The sequence below is a fragment of the Cupressus sempervirens genome, chromosome 8 (genome assembly GCF_028749045.1).
Source record: "Cupressus sempervirens isolate cs-2001-9-10 chromosome 8, ASM2874904v1, whole genome shotgun sequence".
Lineage (NCBI taxonomy): Eukaryota > Viridiplantae > Streptophyta > Pinopsida > Cupressales > Cupressaceae > Cupressus > Cupressus sempervirens.
In genome coordinates, this window is record NC_143125.1 from 80177147 (window position 1) to 80200659 (window position 23513).

Here is a 23513-nt window from a genome sequence, read left to right on the forward strand (position 1 = left end):
ATACTATATCAAGAACTATTTTAGGATTGATTAGTGCAGTATTCAAATGATTGAACTTTCATTCATCTATATTCATGTTTGTAGGGTAATGACTATTCTAGATTCTACTAGACAGACTGCTTTAAAGGCTTGTACACATGGTATTTCAAGATGAGGAGTTCTCCTTCCTAAAATGAGAATAACTACTTCAAGAGTAAGGTCAGTGCAGTATTTGTTAAGATGAACGATTTTCATCCATCTACACTTTGTCAAGGCAGAACATTCTAGATCCTGCAAGACAACCCTCTAAAATGCCCCGAGTTAAATGCTTAGTATTTAAAATAAGAAGCTCAGTTCTTTGAGATTAAAGATAATTTTCAATTCTGTTAAAACAAAAACCCACATTGCAGAAGCTTTGGAATTTTTAACTGTAAATTACTAAATTATAATATTAAGGATGAATTTTCAATTGAATCAATCAAACTGAAAGTCTGATTTTGTAACTAGTAACTATGAACTGTTTATCTTGACATCGGGACATGAGCCAATGGGCATGTAAAGAATAAGGTTGTGGAGCAAAAATCAACTAGACTAATTTCTAATTTTAGTTAAAATGAAAAACCTATAGTAAATTCATTCAGAATGAAATTCAACCAATATAGAAGGAAAAATATGAATTTTTTTAACCATGTAGACATATCGTTACAACTAATTATCAGGATACTATGTTCTCTAGCTGAATTCCCTCTCGTCGTTTTATTTTACACCATAATCCATTTTTTGTATGAATTGTTGCACCTGTAACTATCTGTACTGATTCTGGAGAACCCTTGAGCTCCAGGTCAAATTTTTGCAATAGCATAGCCAGCCCAACTGTTGCTTCCATAAGTGCAAATTGGTCTCCTACACACTTGCGAGGACCACCCCCAAAAGGAAGAAATGCAAAATCTGATATGACCTGATCAAATAATTACTTGATGCATCAGGCACAGACACATCAAAACATAAAAGGAGCACCAGACGCATGATCATTTAACAATACATCAAGAGAAAAATTGCAATGGAACATAACTAAAAACTCTTTAGATGCTTCTAGTAGAGAAAAATTCTTTATCTATTTGGTAAAGCATGCAATAGAAGTAAATCACCTCATTTGGGTATAATGCTCCCTGGTTTCTGTATGGAGAAAACCCAGCCCAACCTTCAATATCTTTGTTCTCCTTGGGTACAAGGAATCTTTCTGGTTCAAATTTATGAGGATTGTCCCATAAATAAGGAGATCTGTGAAGATTATAAACCTGCCATATTGATTTATTTCCTTATTGAATGATGCTCTGAAAAATAGTCATCCACAAATCTAATATATAAATCCAAATCCAAAATCTGAAGAAAAAATATAGTACCGATAGTTATTTATTTGCAAATAAATATAGAGGCTTCAATTCAAGGAGGTCCTTCCTAGCATACAAAATAGGTATGTTGAGAAGACTAAGGAGGTGGTCAGTGCAGGAAATCATCTCCAAAGACCATTTGAGTGACAGAACAAATCAGTATATCAGGAAGATTCTGACAGAAAAGAAAACAAAAAATGCTTTATTCTCATCGTGAAACCATTATTAAGTGGAAACTTGAGAACATATAAGCTTTAATGAAAGAAAAAACTCTAGAAGTGATTGAGTGTTGTAATGTCCCCATTTTTGCCAGCATCGGACTTTTAGGGATTACCCTATTATTGTGATCCTTGTAGACTAATTATTGTGGATAGAGGGTCTTCTGAGGCAGTGGCTTGGTTTGGGAGGGTCTTGTCTTCTTCACAATTTAGTAAGCTACAGGTTGGTCTTTGTTTGGCTCAGATCAGATTTCATTTGGTCCTAGATTTGTGTACTTACTATTTGTTGCAAGTTGGGTGTTGATTGAGATGGACCCTTTCTATTTTTGGAAAGTGCATTTGGTGACATAGAGAAATAATAGGTATCACTCCTATTTCAGATAGCATATTTAAAATTTAAATGATAAGTATTTTGGGAGTTATTATATTTTTAGTGGTCAAATTATTATCAAATCATTAAATAGCTTATTATAAAGTTATTATTTAACTTTATAATTTCACTTAAGTTGAGGGTTGAATCATCATTGGAAGGGACCATTTATATGCCTAAGCCATGTATTAAATATTTAAATTGATGTTGTGTTGGAAAGTTTCAAGAGCTGAGTTCTTTCGGAAAACTTTCCTAGTTTCTGAATTTGAGTTCAGTCTGGAGTTTTGAGCTTGTGCATCGATCCACTGCTGAGGTAAAGTGGTATTGAATTGATTTGCAATCTGAAATTAAAGAGACTCCTCTAACTGTGTCTACTGTAGCTGAGAAGTAATTGTGTGCTGAGGCGTATAATATTGAAATTCTAGGAATCTGTTTGTCTTCTATTTCTGTAATTACTATGGCTTGGAATACTCTGTTTTTGTCGGAGGTTAATTTCATTTATACTGCAATAGGGAAACCTTTATCACTGATTTGTCATCATCTTTATTGGCATCAAAGATCTCTATCTAGTGTGGGTTTCATAGCCTCTGCAGATTTATCCTCTAAATGCATTAGTTTTTGGTGAACTTATAAGGTCATTTTCTTTCCTGAGTCCATGCTGAATCAAAACATTGGGTCCTCAAATCAAGTCTGAGTCCAAGTCCTAAAACTATGATCAAAGCGATAATGAAACCTAACAATTTAAATTTTGGCAACATTTAAAAACACACTAAAGAGTGAGAAATGTGATCGTGTGTAAGGACATTTATTCTTACAGAAATAAATATGTCAGTCCCTTGGGGTATCAAATAGCCTTCCTTATCCCCTCTATATCCACCTGCATGGAGATACAAAACATAATAGGTCATGATGGACATAGTTTAACACAAAATACATGGCATCACTGAACTATGTTGTACGCCACCTAATGCTTCAAACATGTTTATACTACTACAAAAAGACTATTATCAAACAATGTGAAAACAGAATGAAGCGATACTATGAATGAATGAATAAATGAAAGATTTTTAATGACGTCCAGAAGGCCATAAGCCTATGGGACCTACATAAAACACCTAGTCAATCTGATGTGATTTCTCCAGTCTTTTATGTTGTTCACTTTTAACGTTTTTTTGAAAAATGAAATATCATTTTTGTGTACATAAAGCTTGGATTACTAAATAATTGATCTCATCTCCACATACAGTGTTCAAGAGTAAGGTCAAAAATAGGTTAGATTAGATTAATTTGTTTGGCTCAGTTGTCCATTAATTTTTAGTTAATGTGTTTATGAAGGAAACACAAACAGCTTATTAATTCACATTTCTTTCATGTAAGACTGAGCATCAACTAGCAGTCAACGTGACATTATCCATTTGCAAGTCAGTAGTCAATGAAAAAAGTCTTCTAAGTGTTAGAAAAATGGGAGAAACCTTAGAAGCAGGGAAATATCACTCCAATTTTTTGATGGTGCTGTATGTACAGTTCCAATCTTAAGAAAGAACTCTGATCAGTTTGCAGAAAAGAAAACAAGAGAAGCAACTGACCTGCTGGGTGCACAAAATATGAATGTAACACAGTAAAAGAAGCTTGAGGAAATGGAAAAATAAAGAAAAAACATGGCTGATCAAACGATCTTCCAAATCAAACAGCTTAGCTGCAAAAGATAGGCAATAATGAAAATGAAACAATTGGCTCTCTTTAAATTTTTGTATTCATATGTCAAAATATATAAGGATACGTTCAGAACTTTGTTCAAATTTCCTCCTTTGTTGAACTCTGTTGAACTTCTTCTGTCATATCCATACACATTTCTTGAAAATATAATTCATTGTGATATGGATGTAGTTTGTATTTGTCAATATTTCTAAATCACAAAGTGTTGTCAAGGTGTGCATGTTCGCAATATTCTGACAGCGCAGTAGTGAAATACAAAATTGAATCTGGCAAACAAACTAGCATAAAAATAGTAAATCTAAGTTTGATTTCTTAGAAATTAAAAAAATTTCCCCATAATATTTCAGATCATTCCATGTCAGATTCTTGCAGTGGACTTGAAAAATTGCCAAAAAAAGTTCTATAACTCAATCTCACTTTAAATATTGTCAACATATGGACATAATTGTGATATTAATATCAGGATTTAACTGTGTGATTTTGAGTCAAACTCATTGACCCATGTTTCATGAGTAGTGATTCAACATGAATCCATCTCTCATGAGAATAAATGGAACACTTAGCACTCATTGGATCTAGGTGATGCTCACAGGGGTGAAGCACCGAGACTTCCCAGGAGGTCACCCATCCCAGTACTAGTCCAGCCTAAGCGTGCTTAACTACAGAGTTTCATCCATTGTTAAACCCAAAGCTTGCAACCCTACTAGGATGGGTGACCTCCTGGGAAGTCCCGATGCTTCACCCCTGTGAGCATCGCCTAGATCCAATGAGTGCTAAGTGTTTTATTTATTCTCATGAGAGATGGATTCATGTTGAATCACTACTCATGAAACATGGGTCAATGAGTTTGACTCAAAATCACACAGTTAAATCCTGATATTAATATCACAATTTGACTTGCTGTGGAAATTATCTCCTACTTATCATATGGAAATAAGTCGGTCAATGGGACTTGTGGAGCACCTTCAGACTTAAGCTACACTAGAGAACAATGGAGTAAAAAAGACCCCAAATTATGATTATTGAATAAGCACAAAGCACTAAGCAAGGGTGTTAGCTGCAGTTTAGTTAGTCAGAATAATACTTTATGTTTTATGATTTGATTAGTCATGGCAATGTAATGAAAGCTGGTACTTGGGTAGTTGTAGGAACCGACCGTCAGTATGCTCAACCAACCATTGGGTGCTTTATAAATGTGATCTGGCACCAAGAATATGTTAAGGTTGATATGGCATTACATGGAAAAAATGCTTATAATTCTGCCAATATTATGTGTATGGTTTTACTCTAGATTATTATGTTTCTTACATTGTTGTATGAAGATTATTATTTACCCTATGTGTAAATCAAATAATCATAACCCGTAGGGAGTAAACATTTTGGCCCCATTGCTTAGGTCCGAATTTGGAGGTCTGAGGAAGTATGAATAGGCGGGATGGAAAAATAGTGGTCCGCACCTTCGATCAAAAAGTATCGATAACTAACAACGACCCTAAGGACGAAAGGGAAGAGACTCAAGAATACCAGTTCACACAAAATTTGACTTAGGCATGGGTCATCTTGGTTGATGAGAAAGTGTAGTAGTAGGCTTGGTAGAGAGCAGTCGCCACTAACATAGTACGTGCCGAACTCATGGTGAACACTCTTATCTACAATCTTCTAGGAAGCCTTCCAAGATTATTGGCTCACACATTGGTCCAATTCCAAGAATGACGTGAGGCAAGAGAGAGGGAACATGACAAGAAGAAAATATATCAATAGTATGAGGACCGAAACTAGAGGGAAGAGGACTGTGACACAAGTAGGTTTCATACCTCCAGGAATTCAAATAGTTAATTCCCCCTTCTATTGAACAAGGACAAAAGGAGATGTACTAGAAGAGAGACAAGAGTGTAGAGGGAAGCAAAAACCTCTATAAGAAGATCTTGCGAACCAAAGAGAAAAGTGAGATGTGGCGATAGTGACAAAGAATTGTCAAAGAATCTCTAAGTCCCTCACGAAGCAAGAGTTGGAGTGTCATCCAAAGATTCTTGAAGAAGTTTGAGATGGAGGTGGGAAACATTCTCCCACCCTCACCAGCCCTATTGATGGAACAACAAACTAATGAGAAGAGGCGGATAGAGGAGGCACCGGTAGCCCTATAGGGTGAGGTTAATCAAGGTAGAGAATGGGAGCCACAAGGAGGGGAACATCCCCCTCTAGAGGGAAGGAGCTACATGAGACATTATACTAGAGATCCACCAGGAGGAGGCCTCCATTCCAAGGTTCCAAGCATCCATTTAGTGATTCTTGGTAGAAATGGAGGGGATGGCGATAGTAACATATGAGGTGGTAGAACTCTCCAAATAGTTGGACGTTGGCATTATCACAATGATGGTAGAGAAGCTTTTGAGACTCATGCAGGAGTGTGAAAGGGATTTGACAAGGCACCTCATAGTCTAAAGATGGTCCAATACAAAGACTGCAAACGCATTGGAGGAATAGGATAGTCCATACATTCCAAAGGGTAAAACAATCGTGATGGGTGTCCTCTAGAACATGGACCAGGCATTATGGGATACATTCCTTCAATTCTAACGAATGAACCGCACAACATGAAAGACAAATGAGGAGAATACTCTATCACTGGAATGAGAGGTGGCCTTGCAAGTGAAAGTTGTTGAGTTGGAAAACGAACTAGCTCAAGAGAAGATAGCTCATGCAAGAAAGGGACAGTTGTGAGCTACCTTAGTGATGTTGGAAAGCAATACGCAGGATTTAACGAATGCATTCAAATTGTTGAAGGCAACATGGGAGAAATAGATGGTAGCAGGTCAAGATCTCTAGCTCCTCCAATAGTAGCTCCCAAGACTAATGTCCTCTACCACTCCAAGGACATCGTCTCATCCTTCCTCATATTAAACTTTCTTTATGTAACATCAGCCATTTTGTTTTGTCATCTAGAAGACTTCTTTTTTGTGGGGTTACTAATGTTAATTGTAATTTAGTTAGTCAGAATAATACTTTATGTTTTATGTTTTGATTAGTGATGGCAATATTAAGAAATTTGGTTCTAGGGTAATTGTACGAACCAATGATTGGTATGCTCAACCAACCGTCGGGTAATTTATAAATGTAATCTAGCATTGAGAATATGTTAAGGTTGATATGACATTACATGGAAAAAAAGATTATCATTCTTCCAATATCACATGCATGGTTTCTATTCTGGATAATTATATTTCTGATGATGTTTAAATATTCCAGTTTACACTATCTAAATTAAACAATCATAACCTATAGGGAGTGTTGTCCTGCATTTTGTCATCACAAAATGTTGGTAACAGCACGAAACTTTCCAAGCTAGTTTCACGTTTCTCTAAGCTTGAATTTGATATTTAATTGTTTAATGTTGATCGATTGATCCATTTCAATTCAAATATCAAATTGTTTTGCTGAAGGCCTTCGTCAAGTCTTTTTCATTTTGCTTTCTGTCGAACCTTTGCTTGATTTTTGAAGCCTTCATCGTCCATTCTTTGCTTTTGAGTTTGCATTTGCTTATTTTTAGTCCTTTGGTTTTGCTCATGTCATGCCTTTCGTTTTTCCCTTCGATTCGGTCTAACCTAGAGGTCGATCAAAGTTGTCAGTCAAGAGTTATGCCCGTTTTAGTGCCTCAAAAGTGGACATTTTAGGTGCAACAACACGAATTAAAAATATGATATTATATTTTCAATTTGACATTCACTTTTTTAAAAATATAACATTATATGTTCTACAGATAGATCCTAAGGCCTACATTAAGGCCTACAAATAGATCCTAAAGAAGAAAAAAACTGATTTTATGTTCACAAGGAGAGAGGAGTTAATTTTCTTGGGCAGAAATAACCCCAAACGTTTTTGGAAAGAACTCCAACCATGGAGAAAGCAAACTGAAAATAATAATATTACTGCCACCCAATGGTTTGAATATGCTAAGAAACTTTATGAACAAGAGGGTGGAGTGGGACAGCCACCTTTGGTCAATGATGATACAAATCTTTTCACTGTGCAAGAGATAGAGCCAAGGATTAAGAAGTTAGGTGGAGGTAAAGCAAAAGACCTTGTTGCGCTCCAAGCAGAATATCTGAAGTGGGGTATGAAAACTCTTGCACCGCACATCACTGAAATTTTCAACAAAATTTGCCAAGAAGGGTTTCCGAAAGATTGGACAATCAGCCTTGCAATACCACTTTTTAAGAGTGGTGATGTTAACAATCCCTCCAACTACAGGACTATAATGATCAATCCCCTCTTTGCTAAACTTTTTGGCAGCATGATAGAAACTAGGATCAGCAAATGGGCAGAAGAAAACCATAAACGTGCTAAAGGACAAGCTGGTTTTAGGCCAAAGCACTCGACAGTGGATCACTGTGTCACTTTGAGACACATTATTGAAAAAGAATGGGAGAAAAAGGAAGAGGTATTTTGTTGCTTTGTCGACTTTAAAAAGGCTTTTGACACCGTCCCGAGAGACGAGCTTTGGTTTAGGATGGAAGAATTGGGGATTCCTATGCATCTCAGAGCTGCTGTTCATAGGATGTACGAAGAGGTGAAAGTTAAAATCAGAACTTCAGATGGCATTTCAGAATGTTTTAGGAGCGATATCAGGGTCAAACAGGGCTGCCCTTTATCTCCTACTTTATTTGGTTTATATATTGACAAACTGGAAGAGTGGTTAAACATGCAAAAGGGTGAAGGCATTCAACTAGGTGAATTTGTTATAAAACTGCTCCTATATGCGGACAATCTCATTTTAATTGCCAAATCTGCCTATGGTTTGCAAGATCATCTATCTTCTCTTGAGCGCTTTTGCGGAATGGTGGGGATGCAGGTCAATATCAGCAAGACTAAGGTTATGATTTTCTCTAATAATAAAAAACAACACCAACATGAATTTTATTACAATGGAAGTTTTCTTGAAGAAGTTGCGGAGTATAAATACCTTGGCATCGATTTCAACAAAAAACTAAGCTGGTCTAGCTGCAGGTATAAAAGGATATTAGGTGGGTGGAAGGCTTTTTATGCTCTTCAGAATAGGTGCCGTGAAGCAGAGTTGTGGGATTGGAAAACTATTCAAACTTTGTTCGGTCTTCTTGTGCTGCCAATTGTTCTTTACGGGTGTGAATTATGGGCCAGCAACACTACTATAGCACAATGGAAACAAATCAAAGGAATCCAAAAGCGCTTGATCACAAGCAAGTTTAAAATCAAAAGCACTGTTCCATATGATATCATGCTAAGTGAAATGGGGGCTGCTCCTATTGAGGCACTTGCTATGGTTCGCCTTCTAAGTTATCTAAAAAGAATCGAAAAAATGAAAGAGGATAGATGGCCTAAAGTGGTCTTTAGTGACACACTATGTCAGCGAAAAAGGACATGGATGCAACAAAACATCAAATGGATGAGTAAATGGAATATTCAATTCAATATGTGTCCCACAAATAATAAAGAAATAAAGGTCTTTGTCATGGAGAAAAATTCTACAAGAGAAATTGGAGAAGCGAGATCGGAAGGAAGAAATTATATTATATAAATGAGTTCAACCTCGCTTGTGATCAACTCCAAAAAGCATACATAGGAGCCAACATTTCTTGGAGGGCTAAAATTCTTATTGCTCAGTTGAGAACCAACTCTCACCAACTTCGTTGTGAGACCGGACGTTAGAAGAGGCCAAAGGAGGCTTGGGAAGAAAGAATTTGCAGATTCTGCAATTCTGGGAAAGTGGAAACTGAACAGCACTTTATTTTAGAATGTGAAGCCTACAAGAGTAGTAGAGATAAATTTGCGGACACTATATGTGACAGTTCTTGGCATAACTTATTCAACGAAGAGTACATTGAGCAATTGGGTGGACTCATCATCATCCTACACAAGCGACGAACATTGTTACTTAAGTCTGCTTGAGTTGTCTTGTTGTCCCATAGGCTATTTTTAGCCTTGTGGACGTTAAAATTTTATCTATCTATTTATCTATATTCACTTTTTGTTATGTTTTTAAGTTACTTTTATTTTAAATTTATAACTTAAAGTGACTGTAGTGTGTTATAATTTTAAGTTTAGTTACTTTTATATTTTTCACTTAAAGTAACTATATAACTATATAGTTTCATTTTAATTTTTGGTTTTAAAAATCAAATGCTTATTTAAATGTTACTTTAAAATGATGTTTATGTATTATATTTCATAATATAATAAATAAATATTGTTTATGACCCATTTTGTAACATTTTTATAATTTTAAGTGAATTAAATAACTTAAAGTCTTCATAAGTGGACATTTTATATGCAATAACATGTAAAATCCATCAAAAGTGGACTTTTTACATGCCATTGCATATAAAGTTTACTTTGGTGGACCTTTTTGATGTCATTACATGAAAAGTTCATCATAAGTGGACCTTTCTGATGCTATGACATGAAAAGTGAAGTTTTTATGTCTAAACATCTAAAAAATGAGATGTAACTTAAAATATGCTATGCGCTCCAAAAGGTCTGATTTTGATGACTTGCATATTTTAAAACATGCTAAGCACCCCGAAAGGTCCGATTTTAACTTGCCGCATATTTTAAAATATGCTATGCACCCCAAAAGATCCGATTTTCATCAAAAGCATGTTTAGAAATGTGTTGTGCCCTCCAAAATGTCCAATTCTGAAGGAATGCATGCATATGCTCCCCAAGAACCCGATTTTGCTCATTGTAAGAGATTTTCTTGGTGGATTTGCATGAAGTCTTCTCCATTGAAGGCATTTTTATTTGACAATGAGTTTCCTTGCATCAAAAATGGATTTAATATGTTGAAAATCCTTTTTGGGAGCTCAATCCTAGGGCACGTTTTTGAAGAAAACTCCAAATACCTCCATTTTTTTATCAACATTTCTGCATGAGGATAAATTGATTTGCTCTTATTTGGTGATTACATTGCATATGGGTTAACATTTTGGTGTTTAAATACCAAATCGATTTACTTATGCTCCTTGGTGAAACATGTTTTTCACCAAGAATGTCCCATGAATTTCAATTTGCAAAAACGTTGGATCTTGGAGTGTTTTTAGGGCACATTTTGGCATCTTCCAACAACTTCTCCTTGTTTGCTGCCCTCGCCCATTCGAATTTGCAAAGTTGGAAAAAGTCTTACCATTTCTGGAGAATTTTTCAGCATTGGAGCATCTTTTTCCTTCATTTTTGGCACTTAATCTTCATGTAAGCGGACTTCTTCCTTGCTATTTAATTCATTCTTATCTTGCTGATTTTATGCATGAAATTACTTGATGGTTGCCATTTGTGAAAATCTTTGCCATGGAAAGTGTTTTTTTCCTTTAAATATGAAGTTTTAATTTTTTTTCATGTTTTTTGGTTCTTTCCCAAGTCCCAATTTCGAATTTGAGTTTTGAAGTGCATTGCATTTTGCCATGTGTGAGTTATTTTTGAAGGTACATTGTTTCTTTTGTTTTTTGTGTTTTGTGCTTGCTTGCCGGTTTTCTCCACTTGGAGAAATTGCAAGTTCTTTCCCAAGAGCTTGTTTTTGCTTCATTACATGCTAAAGCATTGTCATATTTCACATTTTGTTTCCATGTCACAACACTTCATCTCTTGCTCAACAAAATGTGATTACATGTTTTTCATCTCATTCGTCATCCGCATATGCATGTAATCCCATTTTCCACTTCCATTTTCACCCATCTCACTTTTTGCTTTCATTCGCACGACATGATTACATGAAATGTCTTACGTGTAATTACATCAAAAAGGTCTGATTTTGATTAAAAGTCACATTTTGAAAAGTCAAAAAGATGTCATTTTCAGTTCCCATGTACTTTGACTTCTCCTTTTTATCAAAAGTGACTATAAAATTAATTATCTCATATCCATTTTCCATTTCCATCTCTTCATACACATTTGTGCTTTCATGAGCAAATAAATGTTTCCGCATCTTTCCATGCTTTCCATCTTGACCTTCATTCGCACATACATGTGAAGTGTATTCTTCACCCACATTCGTATCTCATTTCACCCTCCACCTCACTTTACATGTTGCATTTACATGTATTCATTTTTCATGCAATAATGCCTTGAAAATGCTAAGTCACTTTTCAAATCAGCAATTTTCATTTGCACACATTCCCATGCGTTTCACCTTCACGCATTCTCATTCCATTCCATTTCATTTCATGTTCTATTTTGTAACTTCCATTTCATTCCATTTCGCTTTCTGTTCCATTGCATATGCATATGCTTTCTCTTTGAAGTCATTTTGACGGATTTGTGAAGTCTCCAATCCATTTTCGAATCTCTACTGCTAATCCGGAATTCTCTTGTATGGAGATCCCTTCTGATGATGTATTTTATTTTGGGATTTTTGTGTTGCAATGCAAGCACAAGACATGTCCTCACCATCTAAATCCAAAGGCAAAATGAAATATCAATATGATAAAGAATTGGCTCATGCGGCTCCTTCAATGATATCTATTTTGGATAACATATTGGATACAAAGATTGGTCATGTTGATGTGGCTAATTTTCTACAAAGAGTTGAGGCTCCGACTAATCATGAAATGAAGCACATTAGGAGAAGCAACATTAATTTGATATCCACATTTCCTATAGCATCTATAGAACCTGACTTTGTTTATGGATGTGCACGGCGGTTTACTCCCAAGATGAAAACTATCAAAGATGTTGATGGCAAGGTTATCATTAGCCTAGATACTGAGCTTACAGAACAAATCTTCAAGGTTCTGCATAAATCAGAATATGCCAATTTGACTAAAGGATCATCATTGGCTTGTTGGAATGAGCAAAAGAGTAATTATTAGAAGTATGTCAACCTTTACTGGTTAGACAATAAAAGAAGCAATTTCTCCAGATGGCCAAAGACTATTCATTGGTCAAATTTCAAACAAGAGTATAAGGATCTCATTATCCTTCTCAGTCAGATTTTTGGCATTAAAGTTTCTATTGATTTTGAGCCATGGATGTATAAGTTCATGTTTCAAATTATAGAGAATAAAAAACACATCTTTTGGGGAGAACTTATCAGTACTGCACTCTACTAGCAAATATGCAATGTGGGAACATCAGTACCTTTCTACATGAATTCTTATTTAGTTTACACCGCTACTGCTATGGGATCTTTCTCTAGTCTTCCTACCAAAGGAGATCGTCTTCAAGTTCCTGTTTGGAATTAATATGACCAAATCACTTTGGCAAATAATAAGTTTCACTACAAAAAGAATCCAAGATGCCTTCTTCAGACATTTCCGGTGCTTGTTTGATAAGCAATTGGTTATCAAAAGAGTATTAGATGCAGCATGGGAAAAGGTGAACCAATACGGCTGTATTTTTCTTCAGTTTCCCAATTTCACATACTTGAGAGTTGGATGTTTCAAGGGAGAGCCATATACCTTACCTAGGTATGCTACAGATCAAATCATTTTGATAGAGCTACCTAAACAGCTCGTGGATGTGCAAAGTGATCAGCATGCTTCACATAGGCCTGATTTTGGCATTACCTTAGCTAAGCCTTTAGCTATTGGCAATTATTCAATCATTCTGTGCCTAAAGAAAATAATATGGAAGCAGAGTTGCAGTTGATTACCTTGAACAAGTTCAAGGCCAGATTTGATTTTGACTATCGAGAGATGAATTCTCAGATGAAAAGAGCCTACACTCATGTTCATCGCATCGAAGATACCTGGATAGATACGAGGACAAAACTTGACATCATGAAAATGGATTATTACAGATTAACCTTGCAATAGATAATTGATCTTAACATGTTACAAATCCCTTCAGATTTCCAAGTTGAAGATGATGGCGACATTCTTGATCTGAAGTTTCATCAAGCCGGCTTTGATAAAAAATGCCCTTTTCCTATCCAATGGCAACAAAAGGAACGTACATCTATCATGGAAAAATTTCAATCCATCCTAGTAAACACTAACAAATGGTTGAAAAGTAAAGGCCTTAAAAGAGTAAATCCTAAGATGGGCTTGGATTGTGGAAGTTTTGGTCCTCCTGGCAGGAAATTGCAATTGGAGATTACAGGGAAAGATGGTGCCTCATTTTCTGATGCGAAGGGTTCTCTCAAAATCAAATTGAAGGGTAGAAAAGGAACAAAATCATCTCAAGTTCCTCAGCCAATTCAAGAATCAGTAGCAGAAGAAGAATTGGAAACAGAATCTAATAAAGCAGATTTAGATGACGAAGGGGAATTCACGATTATATCTCCTCCAAAGTTTGCACAAGCCTATACATCTTCTATACATGAAGAACCCTTTTTGCATGAGGTTGATGAAGATGTGGATTCATTTTCCACTGTTTTCACTCCTTCCATTCCAGTCTCGGAGTTTAATATCATGGCTCTTCCTATTTCTTTTGTTGCTCCTTGGATCCCTGCACATGAATAATATGATGACTTAGCAAATGTGTTCGAGGATTTTTCGACTCTTACTAGTGGTCAAGTTTCCCAACTTGATACATCTTTGATAGGATTTGAACTTTTCATGACGGAGTCTTCTCAAAATGTTCCCATGCCTTCAGTAGTACAGACGGAATCTTGCTCAATCACTACAGATATACAATATTGATCAATGCCAATGGTCTCCACTATGCCTGCTTCCGCAGATGAATGTTTCAGCCTACTTGCATGGTTAAGTAAAATAACAACAAAGAGAAAGTAAGTGGTTGTTCCTCCTCACAATCTTTCTATTAAGAAAACTAAATCCAAATCTTTGAAAAATAAGATTGTTTCCAGAATTTTGGTTGATTCTGATAAAACCAAATTTGTTGATGTTGCTCAACCCTTGGTAGATAAACCTGTTGAGGAACTTACTTTTTCTAACTACAAGTTTACTAAGGTTGAAGTTGGAAAGCAATCCCGTTTGGATTGTTTGCAAGATGCTCAAGATGCATTGGCCAATGTATCAAAAAGCAATCATGAGCTATGGGAAAAGAAGAATTGGCTGAAACCGGAGATTTCTCGTTTGAATGAGGTTATCCAGAAACAATCCTCTCAAAGTGTTGTTGTTATGTCTCAAATGTCTAAGAGACAAGCCTAGTTGAAGCTGCTAAGTCTTGGATACATGAAATCATTTCTAGAGTTTGAGCCATCACAGAGACATTTGCAGTTCTTAGGTGTGTCAAAGAGATGAATGAAATGGAGCAAAACTGAATTTCTTCTTTGACTCTGGAAGCAGGCAACTTGAAAGAAATCCTTGATGATTGCGATGGAATGGTGAAATTTGATTTGGATGCCTTGGTTTCATGTGACATTATTCCGTCATGTGAAATGTTCTTCAGATTTCAAGGGCTCATTGGTTACAAAGAGGAGATATTAAGGAAGCTGATCATAAAGTTGCAGGTGGCCTTTGAAGATTGTCAAGCAATCGAAACAAGTGTTACTTGTGATTTGGAACAGATGAGATGTCTTGTTACTGATGAATCTGATAATCTTAGTGCAGTAGAGATAGTAAATTTAGAATATACCATTATGATCAATGTTGATGTAGATTCTGAAGATTTTGGTTCACATACGATGAACAAGTTTGTTTTGTATAAATCCTTGACAAAACACTTGTTAGATACTACAGCAGCAAATTCCAAAGTTGTGCAATCAGCATATGCAAATTCAGTGAGAGTAGAAGCCATATCGAAGACCATGGAAATTGCTTATCTTCCCAAAGTGTGTGACATCACTATCAAATTCAAGGCACTGAGAAACAATCTCTAAGATTGTTGTTTTGTTTTTATTTCATGTTAGTAGTTGAAAAGAATGCATTACATGAAAAAGCATAATTACATGTAATGCGAGTTACATGTATGTAAAAGGATGTAATGCGAGTTGCATGTAACCCTTTATTTTCTTCTATAGTTAGACTAGGTCAAAGTTGGTTGAGTTGCTCCCACTTTTTCCTCCACCTTTTTCTCAACTCTTGTGCCTATATAAAGGGGTGCCCCCTCATTCTAAAATCATCATTATCTTTTATGCAAGAGAGCTCTGGAGAAATTGTGCCAGCAGAACTTTGTTTGTATAAGCACTATTTTGAGAGAAAGTGAATACAAAGGAGAATTTTAGACTTAACTTTGATTAAGTGAGATTGTTATTTGTGTGAATTATAAGCTGTCTATAATTCATCCAAGTTGTCTTTGATTCATGTTATCTTGTGTTATTGGTAATTGTATCTCGTGAATTGAATAGAAAAGAGTTAAGAAGCAATTGAAGCCAGAGCTTTGACCAGGAGCAATTGTGAAAGTGTATAGCTAGAAGCTTTGTCTTTCGCTTATATTTTCTCCTTAATTCGCAAAATAGTTAAGTATCCTTACTTTTAGGACTCTTTGTGCCCTAATTGTAAAGTTTTTTTAATATAGAAGTACAACCGGACTTAGAGCCAAACCGATACATTTTTAGCTAGCCTTTGAGTTAGTAAAGGTTTATCAATATCACTGTTTCCAGCTCTTGATAGAAGTGTAGTTAGAGATTCACCCTACCCATTACTCGCTCCATAAGTAAGTGGATTCTTTCTTGAAAGATAAGAAGAAAGGATATTGGTAACACCCATTTTATAAAATTTCTCGACTTCTTGCTTACCTTGAGTTGATCCAAGGAACGGTGAGAAGGGGGAGTCTTCCCTTTTAGGTAGGAGAGACTCTGTCTCATACGTTGTAGCTAGTCATCCTATTTTGCGATTGGATTTTTACCCAAAACTGTCGATTGCAAAATATCCACCCAACAGGGAGTAAACAAAGGGTAATAAAAAAGAAGTGAATCCTAAACCACACAAACTTTCTTAAAGGAAAAATAGCGTTGTCAATGGTCCCCTTACATAAACATAGAGCTTAGAAGATAGAAGTGAAAAAGCTTGAGAAGAGATGGGTGTAATATTTGTTTATTATAATAATTAGTATTAAATAATTATGATATGCCAAAGTGTAGTAACTTTTTGAAAATTATAATTGAATTTTTATTGTGTCTGAATTCCTAAAAAGATTATTATTTTTGTATTGATTGATGATTTCATTTTTATTACAATAATTATATTGAATTCGTATTTTGCCCGAATTTCTAAAAAAATTACTGCTTTTGTATTGATTAATGGTTTCACTATTTTTTTCAGGTAAATGGCTACGCATGTAAGGCCATTTCAATTATGCTTTAGTTACTACAAGATATCTGCAGTGGGAAACTGAATCAAACATAAAATGAAAACCAAAAAGAATGAAGTGACACCAGTTTAGAGTAGTATGTAATAACAAGGAAAAATTTGAGTTCGAATTAAGTTGTCTATGGTCATTTGTACTTTGTAGATAAACCTAAAATTGAAATTTGTACTATCTATCACACAATGAACAGAGTTGTAATATGTATGTGATTTCTAATTTTGAGTAAATCATCTTTTGAAAGGAGGAAGGAAAATATGATGAAGAGGAGGAAGAAAAGGACAAAAAAGACAGTGAAGAAGATAAAGAAGAAGAGGAGGAAAATGAAGCAAAGGAAGAATAGGATGAAAAAGAGGAAGAAAAGGAAGAAGAATTAGGAAAAGAAGATGAATTAGTATAAGGTGAGGGAGCAAAAGAAGACGTTGAATGCAAAGAATACAAAATATCTTTCTATCAGCTAACCATTGCATATCTGTAGATGCAAGTACCAGTAATAATTAACTAAACAAAATATTTACCTAATAACGATAATGGTTTATAAGCATAAATTAATAAGAAGGGACGAGACCAATTATGGTCACAACCTCCTATCTCCAAGCCCGATGTATATAAGCCACTACAACAATTGACAGCAAGGATATCAATTGACTTCTTTTTAATTAATTAGAATTTCAAGGGAATTAAGGAGAGAGCAGAACAGAATTCGATTCGGAAACACAGACATCCACCACAACTAGTAGCAGACAAAAATGGGGATATCTATCTTTTCTATTTAAACAAGAAAATACAACAACACCAGGGACATTCAAAGCTGTGGATTTGTCTTGATGCAAAGGAGGAGACCAGTCTGAGTTTTCAAATAACATCCACTCAGCCATAATTGCTAAGTCCCGAGACAGGTTCCATTCGCACTGATAGCATATAAGGCAATACGATATCCATTCTTCAAACAACCAAGCACCACAAGGAATAGATCGACCTAGTTACCGACCCCAAATTTCTTGTCACTTGTCCCATTCGCCAACACTTGTGGGGCCATCATCGAGGATATTTAACTAGTCAAATCAATTAAAATTAAGAACAGATAAGACAGAAATAAAGGAATCGATCAAATTACTCGGCACTCTTATCCAGTGTTAGCTTCCAAATAGTAGATACAACAAACAAGAAATAATAATGATCACACATGCAAAGATTATAGAAAGGGAAGAATATTGATTGGTAATAGAAAAGACAGACAACCAGTCAACAAAATGTACAACAACCAAGCAGCGAACAGAGACTGGAAAAATACAGTTTAGCATCCAAGATATCACCCAAGATAAGAAGTGGAGCTTAATTCAGCTTCAAGGCTAAGAATCAATTGCTTGCAAGGAATAGGCGACCATCAAATATAGAAAAGAGGACTTAGAGGAACCCTCATTAAAACTATATAAAGGAATCAAGCAACGACATTCAAATTTGAATGTTATTATTCCTACCATGGAATTATGGTAGGGATCAAAAGAAAATCTTTGAAGGTCAATATACTGAAAGGCTTAAGTCATATGCATATGAAAGGATGGAGATACTCAATAAGTTATCCATAAGGTCTTCAATGAGGGAAATCTCATCTAGGAAGGATGGGTACATTAATACTGATTACCATAAGATCTTGAAGAGAGGAAATAAAGTAAGGAGATAGTGCTTAGTGGAGAGTTGTACTAAATAATTAGAGCCCCGGGGAGTGTCAGCCGACTGGATTGTCATCGGTGTTTCTGTATTCTGTAGCCGACGGGTAAATAGTTTGTAGTGGACATAACGTTTGTGGCTGACGGACTCCTTCGAGAAGGTTCGGCGGATAGTATTTAGATCTCGTCTGGGATCATTGTATCTCATCTTCTATCATTGATCATAGATCTTATCAAGCATAATGTAATGTTCTGGCATATGCGAATATAATAAAAGGAGTTTGTTGTTCGTGTTCATTATCTATGTGCATTTCTTAATTAACCTATGCGGTAAACATTTGGCGCCGTTGCCTTATGAACTTGAAAAGTGGGAGGAATGAAGATTAATGCCAAATCAGCTTAACAAGGATCAAAATAAAGTTAAGGGAAAAGATGGAATCCGTACTGCGCAAGAGAATTTAATTCTGGTACAGCAAGCCAAACGCCGACGGAGATTTCAAAAGATTGCTGACGAAAACCAGAGCACGGAAAGATTGTTGGAGGAAACTCGGCAGCGGGTGGAATTGGTGGAAGAAGCACGGGAGGAGTTTTTGAATTTGTGTTCGCCGAGAGAAGAGAATCCAGACGGAAGAGCATCAACTCGCACGGCTTGGAGTGTCGACGGAGCAAGAGCGTGGAGTGAACTCTTCGTCTAGGATATACTTCCACAGGGGACAACTTCAGAACAACCTTCTTCGCCAAGGATTGCAGCTGTTGAGTCTGACGGGGTGGGAGAGCAGTCTGCCGATGTGGGAGAGCAGACTGCCGGTGTGGGAGTGCAAACCGCCAGTGTGGGAGTGAAGAGCGCCAGTATTGCAGGACCGAGCAAAGCCTGTTTACAGAAACCAATCGTGATGGCGGGGCCAAAAGAGAAACTACCGAAGTTCGATGGCGATGGTACGACCGATCCCATTCGACATTGCAAAACATGTGAAACAATCTGGAGGGCAAATGGGATAACTGACGAAGATGACTGGATGAGACAATTTCCGGCCACCCTACGGGGAGTAGCAATTGACTGGATTACTAGTACAGATCTGCAGAAACTAGATAGTAGGAATAACATTAAAAAGGAGTTTCTGACCGAATTTCAACTGTTGCGAGATGATAATGAAATTGTAGCAGAAATCTTCAATACCAAGCAAGGAAAGAACAAAACTATCCACGTTTATGCCAGGAAACTAAAAGATTTGATAAACAAAATGGAAAATAAGCCAGCGGACAGACTTTAGAAAAGGTGGTTCGTGGAAGGCCTACGCCAAAACTTGCGGAAGAAAATGAAAATTGTGCTGCCGTCGTCATACACGGAAGCCTATAACAGAGCATTGAACCTCGAAAGTGAACAGATGACAAAGAAGAAGAAGACTAGTTTCTCTGATTCTGATGACGATGAGCCTTCTGGTGAAGATAGCAGCGACGATGAAGGCAGTAGCAAGAAGGTCCGCGCCCTACAGAAGGACATGATCCGCATGATGGAGTTTAAAAACATGCAGAAGGAGCCAAAAAACAATGAGCTATGGTGCACGGAGTGCAAGACTAACAGTCATACTAAAGGATCCTGTCCAAAGAATCAATTCTGCGACATTTGTCAAATCATGGGCCATTCGACAAAGGAGTGCCCCTTTAACATGAAGACAAGAGGATCTCCGCAGGTGCTTCTTACGCAGGAGTGCCCCTTTTACAATAGTGCAGGTGCCACATCCGGCGGATACAGGAACAATAGACACAAACAGAACAACAATAACAATGCAAACAATAACAACAATACGAGCAGAAGTCAAATCCAGTATGATGCAAATGGACGGCTGATTGTTCAGTGCCACGCATGTAACTTGTGGGGCCATTTTCCGCAAGAGTGTCCAACAGCGAATACACCTCAACTATTGTGCCGATGGTGCGGACCCGGCAATCACGATGACTCCAAGTGTCCAAAATCCGGAGTGAACTTGATCACTGTCGGGACAAATGAAGAAGAAGTTCTGGCAATTACGCGGAAACAAGCAAAAGAATACCCAGAACCCGCTGACGAAAAGAGGAAATGTGCGGAAGCACGGCCGGAGGTTGAAAAAGTATCCCAAGCGGCAACACCTCAAGACACCACCGACACTTCAGCAAGGAATTCTGCGGAACAAAACATAGTACAACAAATTTTGCAGACGGAGGTACCAGTAAAGATAAATTATTTGCTTCTCACCATGCCTCAACTCCAATCTGCTCTCTCAAATATTACACCAGTTCCCAAGTCACCAAGAGAACCAAGTCAAGGGAAGGAAAAGTCACTAGGAGAACCAAGTCGAGGGAAGGAAAAGTCACCGGGAGAACCAAGTTGAGGTAAGGAAAAGGAGATTGTTGAAGGCGGAGAAGGTCAGATGTTGTTGACGCTAACATCCGGATGACACCCTGCAGTCATCGACATGGGGATCCTTGGACATGTTCTCATGGACACAATAGTTGATGGAGGGTCCGGCGTAAATGTATTACCAGAAGAAACTTGGAGGAAGCTTGGACAGCCGACATTGTGGCCTTCGAGATTTCAGCTGTTGACAGCCAATCAACATAGCATTAAACCGTTGGGTATTCTCATGGCACAGCTGGTAACAATTGGCACTCATCCGTTCCTGATGGATTTCGTGGTGATTCCATTGAAGAGAAAAGGATACGATCCCATCTTGGGCCGCGGGTGGCTTATCGAAGTTAGAGCCCGACACGACTGGAAGAAGAACACTTTATCACTAGAAAGTAAAGGCTGCCGATTTGTCACTGATCTACATAGCCAAATGGTAGGGGAAGAGGCCCTGTCATCAGATTCTGAGGAAGAGGAGGATGAAGGCAGACAACAGATGGAACCCAATGAGGAGGGATCCTGCGATTGGACGGGGGATTAACGGATGACGACTTGGATTCGGTCAACGGTCTCTACCATTGGCAAATGGAGGACTATGAATTATTTCACAGCTGCAATGTTCTGTCGATTGAGGAAGGCCCGAGAGCGAACGAATATCCGAAGGAGTTTACTGAAGTAAAGGAGGGGGAGGCACCATTGGATGTTACACCCGCCCATGGATTCAATGAAGGAGAGGCAATCAAGTATAATGAAGCTACGCTGCAAACAATGAATTTGGGGGACGAGGCAGAGCCGAAGAACATACTAGTCGGAGATAATTGGGATCCAATACTCAAAGCCATGACATTCAAGATATTTCTAGAATACAAGGATGTGTTTGCATGGACATACAAGGACCTCAAGGGAGTACCGCCGAAATTATGTGTGCACCGCATCCCGCTGATGGAAGGAGCCGTACCTGTACGGAAGCGACCCTATAGGATGAACAAGAACTATGCGGCATGGGTTACGAAGGAAATCAACCGGATGCTGGAAGCTGGCATTATCTTCAAAGTGCAAACCAACAAATGGGTGTCACCGATAGTCATCTCACTGAAGAAGGATACTACTCAGATCCGGATATGTGTCGATTTCAGATGCCTGAATGTAGTCACGATCAAGGATCCCTTTCCGATTCCATTCACAGACAGCATTTTGGAGGAGGTTGCCGGACATGAAATTTACTCTTTTATGGACGGGTTCTCTGGATACAATCAAATCTCTATAGCGGAGGACAAATTGAAGACAACCTTTGTCGTCGAAGATGGAGTTTATGCGTACAATTGGATGCCATTTGGGTTGTGTAACGCATCGGCCACATTCCAGCGGATTATACTGCATATCTTTGACAAGATGTCTATGGGAAACTTCAAAGCCTTCTTGGATGATTGGTCAGTATTTAGCATGGAGGATGGACACCTGGCAACACTTGGTGAATGCATGGAGAGATGTCGCAGGGCGTGGCTGGCGTTGAATCCCAAAAAGTGCAGATTCTTGGTTCCGCACAAAAGACTGCTCGGACACATTGTCTGTAAGGAAGGGTTAAAGACAGACCCCAACAAGGTGAGAGTCATTCTTGAAATGTAGCCATCCACTAATGTGACGGAGGTAAAGTCTTTTCTCGGGCATATAGGTTACTACAGGAGATCTATTAAAAATTTTGCCAAGGTGTCATACCCACTAGACAGGTTAGCCTGCAAGGAAGAATCATTTAGATTGGGCAAAGACCAGGACGAGGCATTTGAAGGGCTGAAGGTACGATTGGCTACGGCACCCATCTTGGCGTATCCGGATTGGAATAAAGAGTTTCATGTTCATGTGGATGCCTCCAACTATGCGATTGACGCGACCCTGGCACAGACAGGTAACCATGGACTGGATCACCGATATACTTTGCCAGTTGGTTGTTATCAAAGGCCGAGCAGAACTACAGCACGACTGAAAGAGAAGTGTTAGGAATGGTCTATGCTGTGCAAAAATTCCATCATTATTTGCTCACTACGCCGTTTGTGTTCTATGTTGATCACCAGGCCCTGTTGTACATGATTAATAAACCTGTCATCCAAGGGAGGATCAGTAGATGGCTGCTCCTGTTGCAGGAATTTACTTTCAAAATCATTGTCCAACTGGGAAAGAAACATGTCAGTGCTGACCACCTATCACGGATCAAAACAAGGGAACCAGTGGAGGGTGTGAATGATGACTTTGCTGACGTGCAACTGTTTCAAATTGGGGTACTGCCGGAATGGTACAGGAGTATCGGCGAGTACTTGTCAACAGGACAGTTTCCCACTGGGATGCCACCAAGTGAAAGGCGCAAGTTGATAATCAGGAGCCGTACCTTTTAATTGATCAACGGATTATTGTATAAAATGGGGCCGGATCATATTCTTCGGCATTGTGTTAGAAGAAGAGGTACCGTAGGTGTTAAAAGAAGCACATGAGGGTCCCGCGGGAGGACACATGGGACCCGAAACCACTGCGTGGAGGATATTGCTCGCAGGTCTCTGGTGGCCGACGATGTACAACGACGTGCGGGAATGGGTCATCGAATGTGACACTTGCCAACGC

The 23513-nt window shown here is 37.8% G+C and overlaps 1 protein-coding gene across 2 annotated transcripts in view; it reads right to left on the reverse strand.

The window, feature by feature from the left end:
• Positions 1-393: 393 nt before the first annotated feature.
• The window catches only part of CYP97B3 (cytochrome P450, family 97, subfamily B, polypeptide 3), a 233581-nt gene continuing 210461 nt past the window's right edge, over positions 394-23513 (reverse strand). The window contains exons 12-15 of one of the 2 annotated variants that reach the window (XR_016355364.1): positions 2774-2835; positions 1383-1545; positions 1128-1277; positions 394-937 (exon numbers count right to left, since the gene is read on the reverse strand). Coding sequence is in view for 1 of the 2 variants with exons in the window: in XM_089796842.1 (XP_089652968.1) it covers positions 695-937; positions 1128-1277; positions 2774-2835 (455 nt within the window). In the remaining variant the exon portion in view is untranslated. The remainder of the gene's footprint in view (positions 938-1127; positions 1278-1382; positions 1546-2773; positions 2836-23513) is intronic. The other variant, XM_089796842.1, reaches the window with a different exon arrangement.